This window comes from Bradysia coprophila, unplaced genomic scaffold (genome assembly GCF_014529535.1).
Source record: "Bradysia coprophila strain Holo2 unplaced genomic scaffold, BU_Bcop_v1 contig_324, whole genome shotgun sequence".
Classification (NCBI taxonomy): Eukaryota; Metazoa; Arthropoda; class Insecta; order Diptera; family Sciaridae; genus Bradysia; species Bradysia coprophila.
In genome coordinates this window covers 3,484,890-3,497,098 of record NW_023503584.1, presented here as the reverse complement: position 1 = coordinate 3,497,098, position 12,209 = coordinate 3,484,890, and the positions used below count along the sequence as shown (strand labels likewise).

General features: G+C 32.1%; 1 protein-coding gene across 2 annotated transcripts in view; it reads right to left on the bottom strand.

The window, feature by feature from the left end:
* Positions 1-12,209, bottom strand: part of LOC119079488 (paired box protein Pax-6) — a 70,258-nt gene that overhangs the window by 45,482 nt on the left and 12,567 nt on the right. For both annotated transcript variants that reach the window (XM_037187431.1, XM_037187432.1), the window contains exon 2: positions 1,074-1,288. In XM_037187431.1, coding sequence (XP_037043326.1) covers positions 1,074-1,086 — 13 coding nt within the window. In that variant the 5' untranslated portion in view covers positions 1,087-1,288. The remainder of the gene's footprint in view (positions 1-1,073; positions 1,289-12,209) is intronic.

Sequence of the window (12,209 nt, the reverse complement as noted above, 5' to 3'; positions counted from 1 at the left end):
TTATCAAAGACGTCACAGACCGAATAAAAACATTTACTCCATCCTTCATCAGTTGTCGTTGTCGACAGCAACAACAAACATAATGAATGAGTTCTATCTAACGTCGTCTTACAGCAAAATAAATGTTAAAAACAAATGAAGTAGAAGATTTTCTTTCGATCTGTAGAAAGTACTTAGATCAAATCAAGTAATAGATTCGATCAAAAAAGATTCGAAAAAATACATTTTTGACGAAAAAGGTATTGGACTCTAGGGATGGGAGGCGTTCAAAATTATCGATAATATCAATCGAAAGAAATTATCGATAATCGATTAATCATATCGTTATCGATAATTTAATAATTATCGACAATTATCAAAATATCGAAATTCGATAATTATCGAAATATCGATATTTTGATATTTATCTGAAAATTCATGATAATATACCGATATATCGGAATATATCGATAAATATCGGATTTTCGGACCGAAATATCGATATATCGAATTATCGATATCTTGATAATTATCAAAATATCAATAATTATCAATTATCGATATTTTTTTGATAATTTTCGATAAAAAAAGTCGATAATTATCGATTATCGATAATTGATAATTATCGATAATCATTTTCATTATCGCCCATGCCTGTTGGATTCAGGCGTTCAGGGAACGTAAGTGAAATTTTAACATGAATTTGCATTACTTTAATGAACCAATTACAAATCCGTATGAAGAAGTATAAAACAATTTTTCGTATGGGGGGACCAGCTGAAAAAGAGCTGAAGCAAATTCATGTCTAAAGTTCACTGACGTATATTTCATTTAGTTAAAAATTGAATTTTATCAATTGACAAGGAAATAGCTTTGCTATAGGTATACGAGCGGCACTAAACCGTTTCTCGCAAATGTCGCTAATTCATGAACTCGAATCTCGGTCGATTAGTCAATGAATCAATAATGTTGATGTGATTTGATTTGTTCATTAATCATAATTTTGATACTCATCTTTCTACACCGTCTATCTACACAGTTTTTGTTGCGGTCTGTTTTTAACTTACATAAACAAAATCAATATATCTTATTACCTGCATGCGGCATTTTCCAAAAGGAATCAGCACCATCCCGTGTTAACGGGTGCTGCAAACCGGCTCCAATCAGTTTGATGTGAATTTTCAGCTCTGTTGCAAACAATCGTGCTACACCGAAATATCCAAATTGAAAATGATAAAAAAAGAATTGAACAAAAACCACTTCAGTGTTCTAGCCGAAAATATTTGTAGAATTCTGATGTGTATATAATCTGAAAAGATGAATTGAAAAAAGAAATGTGTTAGTTGTCGAGCTGAATGTTTAGGCGATATGGTGGTTGAGATGAATTTTATGTTTTGCTTTGCTTCAACATTTAGATGGGATACAATGTTTCTTGGCTGAGTTGTTAACTAATACCGTTAGCGGTCAGCCAGTCAAGGTAGGCCTTATTACTTGGAACTTCAGTTTTTAAAATTCCAAAAATTCTTAAAAACTAAATTCTTACAATTATAAAAATCGAATAAAATTCTTGAAAATTCATAATAAATCTAAAAATATTTTAAAATATTTAAGAATTTCCTGTTTAAGCTTGAAAATTAATTAAATAAAGGTTGGTAAGTGTTTTTCAATCTCGTGCACCCAGCTTACAGTTTTTGATTTAAAGCAAAAAAAAGGGTTTTTCAATAATCAAAACTAAGGGGTAAATCACTCCTAAGATTAGTTTGAAGTGATTGCTCTCTCGATCAGAACGGCTTTAACATATTGTCAACACAAATGTATTATTCGTCAGTCTTCGTACCCACTTAACATTTCGTCCCATGCAATCGTGCTGGTCCACACATAATTGACCAAGTAAATTCGGTAAATCGTTTTAATTCCGTACTCATTTCTCTCTCCCAATAAAATTAATATTAAAGTCGTGACTCCTTGATTTCAATTTTGAAAAAGGTTATGACACTTTTCGATGTGTTTTTCTTAATGTATTTATTTCGATTCAGTGTATCTCTCTAATGAAATTGATACAACCAAATTATTAAAAACAAATAAAATGAAAATGTCTTATAAAAACGCGCGTATATAAATAAAATTAAATTTTTGAAGAGATACCGCCCGTTGATTCCACGGAAGTTCCCATCACGCAAGTTATGAAGAATTTCTTTCAATTTTTTTTTCTTCTGTGGTGTGTGATACGGATTTTTAGACAGAAGTTTTTTCAGTTGGTTTTTTTGTTGTTGCTGTTAGCAGTGAAATAATCCATCCCGCATAATTTTTCTGAATATTTCGAGTACTCAAATTGTTTTAACGGATTAAGATCGACATTGAAGAAAGTATTAATAATTTTCGGGTAATTGAACACTATGCAAAATTAATTCAACCATTCGTATTTAAAAAGTCCAATGGACCATTAGTCTGGTTAACACATCAAGTTTCTCATCTATAATCTTCAGAAGTATTTTCGTAAATTCTCTAATTCATTTAGAAAGTGACTTTACAACAATCTAAAGAGAATAAAATCACAAAACATAATCCAAAATTATGATAGGGAGCAGTTAATTAAATTGTCACCACCATTCTGATGGATGACTCAACTCTTTTCCAGAAAATAGCTAAAATGATAAAATAAACAACGTCGAATGGTATAAACACGACAATAAAATGAATTGCAATCCGAAGAATTTATCATAACAAAAAAAAAGTTGCACAATGCTTGGCGTCAGCAGCTCACGTTCTATTGAATATGAGTTTTAATTTAAATATAAAAAAAAATCTGAGAAGATTATATACGATACTGATAGTTAATTTCCGCCATGACACGCGCCACACTACAGACATGCTAGTTAGATATTCTTCGTTTTGTGTATTGGCAGGCGTGCAATATTTTAAAATCTAAATTTCCGGCAAGTGATTTAGTCATATGTTGCAATATTTAGCCGGAAGATTAAAGAGATCAAGGAGCGTTAAAAATTTAATTTGTCATTGAAAATCGTAACAGATTATAATCATTAATGTGACATCAGACATTTGTGATGAGTTTATCAAAAATTATTATTATTATGAAGCAAATGCACTGCTCACACATGGCTATTATTTACAATTTTAGAAGGCAGTCCTATGAAATTAATTTCAGTTGAAAAATGACTGATAAATAATTCGAGTTTAGTTTACAATGGTTAACCTCTACAAATGAAAAGCATCGAAAGTTACGTTTTTCTAAAGGTTTTTTTGGTACAGACAGTATAATGCAAATCAGTCAGAGTTCACAACTCATTTGCTATCAACGACGACGACAAGCATGCACAATGATCTCTTAAGTAGCACTCTCTAAAACGTATGATTAAACTAATGAAGTAAAAGATTTTTTTTCAAATACTGGGACTAAGACATAGCTAAGCTAAAGCTTTATACAAATGAAGTAATAGAACTCGTAAAAAGCGAAACAAAAATATGTTTTATTTCACTAAATTCCAAGACACACTATAACATCTAGGGTCAGTTGGGAATACGATATTTATATTGTTACAGTCGGAGAAATATAGATTTCGGGTTTTTTTTAGAGATATCATCATTTCTCTAATTCTCTCAATTGCCATTTGAAATAACATGCGAAATGAGAGAATACAGAAAAACGATAAAAACGACAATGCCTCTTAAAATCCCGAAATCTATTTTTCTCCGACTGTAAAACCGGTTTTAATCGATTTTAGCTGATATATTAAGCAATAGAAATATCGTATTCCCGATGACACGAGATGCTAATGATGGCCTTAACTGTGGTTACATCCACAGAGTAGATCTGTCACATAACCGAATTGCTCTTGTAGTATGTCACCTGAGATGATGTGTACATCCTTAGAGATCGACCTCTGCAAGCGCATTAACTACCATCAATTAAAAAATTTCAGAATTCTCTTGGAAGTGAAAATATGACCTGACCAGGGATTATGGAACAAATGTTCATAGATTTGCTTTTTTTCTATACAGAAACCTCAACCTATCCTAAATCATTGGCTAGCAATTAATTTAAATAATTTAAAAATCTGATTGGAATCGAAACACCTAGGCGTGTTGTGCTAATTGTTAGCGCACAGCAACTTTAACTATCCGTTATGGCACAGTGGGTGGGTTGGAGATGTCGAAACTGTATTAATTACTAATTATATGTTTCATTCAAACAACTGTATACCGAATTAGTTACCATACGCATTATTACATTCCATTTTAATGATGCTAATGTATCATATAATATTGTGTCTACTTCAATACAAAATGTAATGTGATGATGGAAAGCATTGTTTTGATTGACCACCACTTTGGAATGTGGAATGACATCCAAAAGAAAAAGTTATCAAAATAATCGTGAACGGTAACAGAGTCTACGAATTGTCTCCGTAAATAAACTCTTCAAATTGATTTTCAAATGTAAAATTCTACCTGCACGTTTCCAAACATTGGGTGTATGTGTCGTTGTATTTGTATACAACAAACCTGCATTCAACATTTTATTTTGATTAAAATTATTTTTTTTTTGTTTTCAATCATTTTTAGGCGGTCATGTCATCTTCCATCACAGACAGAGAATTAATACACAACCGTAGTTGACAGTTTATTATCTCATTTAATGATTTTGAAAACGGTTCACGACAACTTACTTAAGTTAAGTTTGATACCTTTCTGTACGGATATGATTGAATGGATGAATTGTTTTCAGTTACACCTGAGAACTGACCTATTCATATGGAGTGCAGGGAATTGGGTATACATTTAATAGAAATTCTGGTACAGATTAATCTCTTTTTTTTGGTTCATAAAGATTAAATGAAATGGATATAATGGACTCAATTTAAAGTTAAACGTAGTGTACGATCTATTGCCTGCAGCTACAATTACAAGAACGCTAGAAATAAATTGGGCGAGTAAACGTTTTCTATTTTGAAGGTTGTGTAAATAATAAATTTACCACTTGTCATTAAAGGTTCGCCTGATAGGATTTCTAACAATAAAGGTACCTGCTTATAATCAGTTATCACCAACAACGACATAAATGAACGCTATACAAGACACTGCATAGTAGGGTCGGTCGATTTTTGAATATTTTCCATCCGAGCTTCTGGACCTAGCTGATCCGACTCAGCGAAGTCTAAAGAAAATTTTAAGACCAAAAAAAATATTTTCAAAAATGTTCTATGCTTTGCCCAAGACGATTTTTTGAAAATCTTCTAGTTTTTCGAGGTATCGACAATCTAAAGGCTTTCTTGTCTATGCCAAAAAGTGAATTGTTGGTAAAACGGTCTTAGTATAAAGAACAGTGTCTACTCAAATAAACAAACCCAAAGAAACATCCTTTTTGTGAGGAAAATACTTTTCCCGGGTAAAAAAGTTTCGCAGGTTTCCGATATTTTTATTTGAGAGAGGTTTTTCTTGCAGATTTTTCCACAAAATGAGTTTAAATTTTGTCGCACAATAGCTTATTTTAAAGCTACGTTGATAGGGAATCAAGAAGTAAAAAGATTTTGAGAAAAGTTTTAAATGCGGTCGAGTGATCGCCATTAGAGTGACTAAAAATTAGCACTACGAAAAATTATATTTGTGAAAAAGCTCAGTTCTCAACTGTTGGAAATGTGTTATAAACGACCAAAAACTATATTCATAATGAAAAACATGATTTATTTATTGTTTAGGGAAGATCACTTTTCCATGTATGTCGAAAATGGCTAATTTTTATTAACTCTAATGGCGATCACTCGACCGCATTTAAAACTTTTCTCAAAATCTTTTTACTTCTTGGTTCCCTATCAACGTAGCTTTAAAATAAGCTATTGTGCGACAACATTTAAACTCATTTTGTGGAAAAATCTGCAAAAAAAACCTCTCTCAAATAAAAATATCGGAACCCTGCGAAACTTTTTTACCCGGGAAAAGCATTTTCCTCACAAAAATGATGTTTCTTTGGGTTTGTTTATTAGAGTAGACACTGTACTTTATACTAAGACCGTTTTACCAACAATTCACTTTTTGGCATAGACAAGAAAGCCTTTAGATTGTCGATACCTCGAAAAACTAGAAGATTTTCAAAAAATCGTCTTGGGCAAAGCATAGAACATTTTTGAAAATATTTTTTTTGGTCTTAAAATTTTCTTTAGACTTCGCTGAGTCGGATCAGCTCGGTCCAGACGCTCGGATGGAAAATATTCAAAAATCGACCGACCCTACTGCATAGTGTTCTTTTATATAATAAAACCGTCATCGAAACAAATGAAGTAGCAGATGTTTCCAAAAACATTCTGGTGATGTACTTTAAACATCAGATGTACAAGATTCAATTGTTGTGTGAAAGGTTAATAAATGTTTCGTTTACTTAAACCGATCAACAACCTATATGCTAGGTGTCATTGACCTTTCGCAGAACAGCAACCATAACACCATTATCGAGTATGTTACTCATATTGATTCTTGGAATGCGAACATTATCAGCGTCTAGTCATTTATGAACATTATATTAGAAATCGGTTCATTGATTCGTTTATAGCATTGCAAGTAATTCTTCTAATTTGTCATTAAAATCATGATCGATCATAAAAATCGGGTGAATGAAATATTCGCGGTAGTATGCGACAAATTGGCTCATGCATGTGTTGAATCAAGGATCTGATTTTTTCTTGTTGAATAAAACACACTTTTCCATCAGTATCCACATCAAATTAATTACGTCATCCTGAACGATTTGCTACACATTTTATCCGAAACATCCTATAATCAACACATTACTCGCCTAAATATGAACTTTCATTCATATGCAAACATAAAATAAATCTAAAACAAATTGTGGCACGCGGACACTGAACCATTCTTCGGAACACGATGTATAAATAACATTATAAACGCTGGTAGTTTATATCGATTCGGGATTTTTTGTATAATATATTTCTGCTGTGTATGCTTTATAATCGCCATATAAGCATATCATTCAATGCGTCTTCTAAAAACCAGCCGAAAAACGGCTTCAAATCTATATTTTTCTTCTTGTATTTTTCAGTACTCTCCGTGTGGCTATAACGGATTCGTTCAACTGGAAAAGTGTGCAGGAGTCAGTTTTGATTTATTATCATATTGAATGGATTTTCATTTAATTTTTTTTTATGTGAAATTAAGGGGCCTAGACGTGTATGTTTCAGACGTTGGTAACATAAAACTTAAAGTTGTGTGTAGTTTATTGTTGCATACGTAACTGAGGGTGAAGATTAGATGTCCGATTTTTTTAATATTTCATTTACTGGCTAATTACGGTATCAAAATATCTGATGATTGAGCAATTTGTCGCACAATGCACTTTGATTTAACCTTGTAGATGCCCTTGATAGAACAAAATTTCTGTGAAAATAAAGGGTCTTTGATAGAGACAGATTATTGTCAAACGTTGGGCTTCATTGTTTTGCTTTAGTGACTACCCTAGTCGAGGAAACAAAGAGGTCAATGACTGATTTTTAGTTTCTCTAAAACGATTAAATTTAGAGTAAATGACTTACTAAGTCAATCTATCAATCCAACGTATTGGGTAACTAAATATCAACCGTTGAACTACTTGGTTCCTGGGCTCTTGTCTAATGTTTCAATAATGAGATTGGATAATTGGTTTCGATCTGCTGAAAACTTGGATTCAAAGAAGTTACAGATTCGATGATATATAGAGGGGGAGGATACAGTTAGAGGCAGTGAAATTTCAGCATGAATTTGCTCCAGCTGTTTTTCAGATGATCCACACAAACAATAATAGTACATTACTATACCAGTGAATTAATTTGATATCTCGTATCCCGATGAGTAAAAGTATCCGAGGGCTTCAGCCCGAGGTACTTTTACTCATCGTGATACGAGATATCAAATTATTTCACGTGTAAAGTATGGCGTTTTACTTTACGAACTTTAGTGGCCACATTACCTCACTAGTAAAGTAAAACTGTTTATACGGTTTTACCATTACGGCGCGTAGCAGTTTTAGCCGAATAAACAAGTGTAAAGAGTTTCGATTGTATGCGTGGATCAGCTGAAGCAAATTTATTGCGTAAATTTCACTGCCTTTGACTGTATGCCTGAATTGATGAATTGATCTTGCCGGTAAGATGCGCCAATTTGTTTTACAAACCTAAATGGATAATTTTTCCCAAAACTGACAGCCGCCAAATAATTGACCGTGGCTCTTAAAAATGGTTTTTCAGCTTGAAATCTAAATTTATTGCCACATATTCACAAACACAATAGCAAACAAAAATAACTGTATTTTTCTGATCGCCCATCTTTTGATAATTCGGCTGTACTGCCCATATTTTGGATAAATTCAATTTTTACAAAAAAAAAATTGTTTTAAAATAGAATATTGTTTTACGCCGATTGTAGCTATCTTTGGCTTGTGAAAACTTGTACTTAGGAAAACAATTCAAAAATTCAAGGTTCTTTGAATTGAAAGGAGAATCGGTGACAATCTTTCTTCAGTTCCTCTGTTTTCCTTGAATTTCCTTTAATTCAGAAAGACAGAATGATTAGTTTCGTAGACTATGCTAATTTCAGATCAACTTAGTACTATTTTTTTTAAATAGCACAAAGTCCATTGTATGAACCGAAACCCATTGATACATCTGACTCTCAATTTCTTCTATTCTTGCTTCAACACATCGTCACAAATAAATTATTTTCGTTGGCATTTTTCATTGAATCATTTAGGGGATTCATCATTAACTCGGAGAGGGTGTAAAATATTTGAAATTTGTTTCAGCACCCAAATCATCATTACATTCAATGTTGTGTAAAAGTTCACATTGTGATAATTTTTTCCCATTAAACATTCAAGTGCGGAACTGACTTTACTATTTTCAAGTTCGTATTGTTGTTTATTTGCAAAAACGAAGGGTAAAAAACAAAATACTCTACAGTCATGTATGTTTTGTTCCGCCTGCAACTCTTAACTGTTTTATGTAATAAATGTTTTTCTCCGCACTGGATACAGTAAATTTAAATCGTTGAGGACATAATCGTAAAGCACAAAGCGCTTAGAATAATTACGTTTTTTTCCTATGGGCAATGTTGTTACAGGTTGTGAACGAATTTCGTTTTTGTGAAAATGTATTTTCATATGTAAAAATATGTTTTTTATGAGACATGGAGTTTTCTGTAGCTCGTCGAAAATTTAATTGATGTTGAATACGATCAATTACTAACCAACTAACGAAACGAAAATGTTAGATGTACACAAAACGAATAAAATATATTTTTTTTCTCGTAATATAATGTGTACTTCAAAGCACTCACTTTGATAGAAATATAAACTACACGACAGCGACATTTCCATTTTCAAAGTAAATCCTTATTTAGCATTTAATATGCGCACATAAATATAAAAAAATGGTAACTTTGTGTTGAATTAAAAATAATATTTTTTCTATCCTTTGTACGGACGAAAAAAAAAATTCATTAAAATGTTGTTCATTATAGAGAAATGTTTTTCCATTATGAAAATGGGAAATAAAGCAAGTGCAAAATATATGTTTTTCCATCCATTTTCATTGGGAAATGTTTTTCTTTTCACAAAATTCTTTTTTCCTGCCCTGTATGTTATGTACGTATTTCGTTGAATGTGTAAATAAAATATTTTTCTTGCTTTGCATATTCTTTCCGCTTTTCTCTTTTCCTTTTTTTTTTGTTTTATTCTCTATTTTTAATTTTAATAAATATTTTATTCAACATCTTTTAATGACAGGCAGCATTTTAGTACAAGAAGAGAGAGAAAAAAAATGTAATGCAAACATTTTCAATTTGTGTAGATGGAAATGAAGGAAAATTCTGAACAAAAAACACATTTTATTTCTTTTTATATTATGATTATTAATCCTGAGTGTTTGTTGCTATTACACGCTATATATATGGCAGACAATATGAAGCGAGTTGATGTACTGTTACACAAATAGACGTAGATACCTTTTATAATTTTCTCTAATTAGAAAATTCCAATTCATGTAGTAGACCGTTTATAAACCACTCGTCAGACTAATTTCATTTGTTTTGTACAAATCGTTCAAAATATTTACAAAAATTTCAGCAATGAGCTCTGACTAGTATGAGTTAACTAATGAAGTAGAAGATTCGGACGAAACTTCCAAAAAACAAAGGATTTTGTGAGTATACGCAACGGTATACTTAGCGTTTGTATAATGGTATTAATTCCAAGACAAGCAAAAGATACATATGGTTGAATAATGACAGAGGTCAGTTTATAGTATATAAGTATTTAAGCATTGAAGGTAACGTCAGATTTTTCGTCCATAAATGCCGAACCATAACACTAACCCTAAATCCTGACAATAAAGGCAAATGTCAAACGATAAAGGCAAATGCAAAAATAATTAAATTTCGACTAGACGGATTCTGATCAAACAAAATGCCAGTGTGTAGCGCGTGATCTCAGGACTCCGGAAAACTAATTAGTTTTTGAATCGGACTTCTATATGCCGAGCGATAAGACTTTAAAATCATGACGTGATCAATGTGTAAAATTTTAACTTTTTCAAAGTCTTATCTCTCAGGAGATGTTGGTCCGATTGGAAAACTAATGGCTTTGTCGGAATCCTGAGATCATGCACTACACAGTGGCATTTTGTTTGATCAGAATCCATCGAGTCGAAATTTAATTATTTTTGTGCCTTTATTGTTTGACATTTGCCTTTATGGTCAGGATTTAGGGTTAGCGTTATGGTTCGGCATTTATGGACGAAAAATCTGACGTTACCTGAAAATGCGAAGTTACGTACGGATCCCCACTTTAAGGTGAATTTAATTTCGCTATGTTGCTCACATATTGAATTCGTTACGTCAAATTGCAGCGAGTGGTGAGGTGAACTCGATTCCATACAAACATAGCAGGTTTTAGATAGAAGAAAATATCATGATGACAACATTACAAAAATGAATTCACCAGAAAGTCGGGATCCGTAATTTCTCAGACAGAACGTTTGCAATCCATTTTCCCTTTTATTTAGGTTTGTGTTTTCATAGAAGCCCGGTATAATTTGATGGAACTCAACTGGTTATTGGTATGATCTATCTACGGTGAATAACATTACAATTAGGTGGAGATAAAATTGTATTGTTTGTAGCATCTCTATTTTGTTCATTTTAAAACATCATAATCTACTATACGTACTTCCGCCAAGAAAAGTTTTTGTGGAAATTTAAAACGGCAACACAACAACACAAAATATAATGAACTGATGTGCTTTTGGTGGTAATGTGCCCATATGGTATACAAAGAACAAAATGAAAACTCAAGTTTGTTTTACTTGATAGGTAAATGAATACGAAAATGTCCAAAAACGACAACTGCAATTTTATCATTAAATCTTTTACTTCATTTGTTTAAAGATCATGTTTGGTGTTTGAAGCAAAAATCTTTTACTTCACTTGTTTTAACATACATTTTGCTGAATAAAAGAAAACTTACCAGACTTAACTCATATAGTTTTGTAGTCTTTGTCGATAACAGATGACTATCAAACTCAACGTCAATATTCTCTACTACATTTTGTGCAATACTTTTGACCCTTTCCTCCAAAGAACAAAACGCAGATTCCCCTTCGTTGCAATAAATCCACATCCTACACCCAAATCAATCATTGAGAATAATTGAATTGAAAAGAAAATAATAAAATTTTTGCTTTCATATCTACACTCGATAATAATTGTGAACCCTCAAAATACAACAATGAAAACACTGTAACAAATGTACTGCTTTGCAGTATCGCCATAATGTGTACGCATAGTGTGGCAGACGAAACCTATGCCCACAAAGATTGTGTAATGAAATTAACTCAAATCTCGCTATTGAAAAGATTGGACATATAATATTGCTCGCATATTACAATATTGTCTAACTATTGGAAAATGGTAAATGCAAAGTACTGAACAACAGAACATAGAAAACATTCAATCCCCAAAACAATGGGCAGGAGGTGGAAATAAAAATACACAAAAATAATAATGGAAAAATCAACCCTCAACTACAATAAATACAATTTGTATTAAACAGCAACAACATTACAAACAATAATGGTAACAAAGTGTATAACATTTTTGAATGTGTATATCGTTTTTCGTTCGCTTCCTTCCATTGTATACTGTTAGTGCTGCAAGCTTTTGCATTTCTTCGG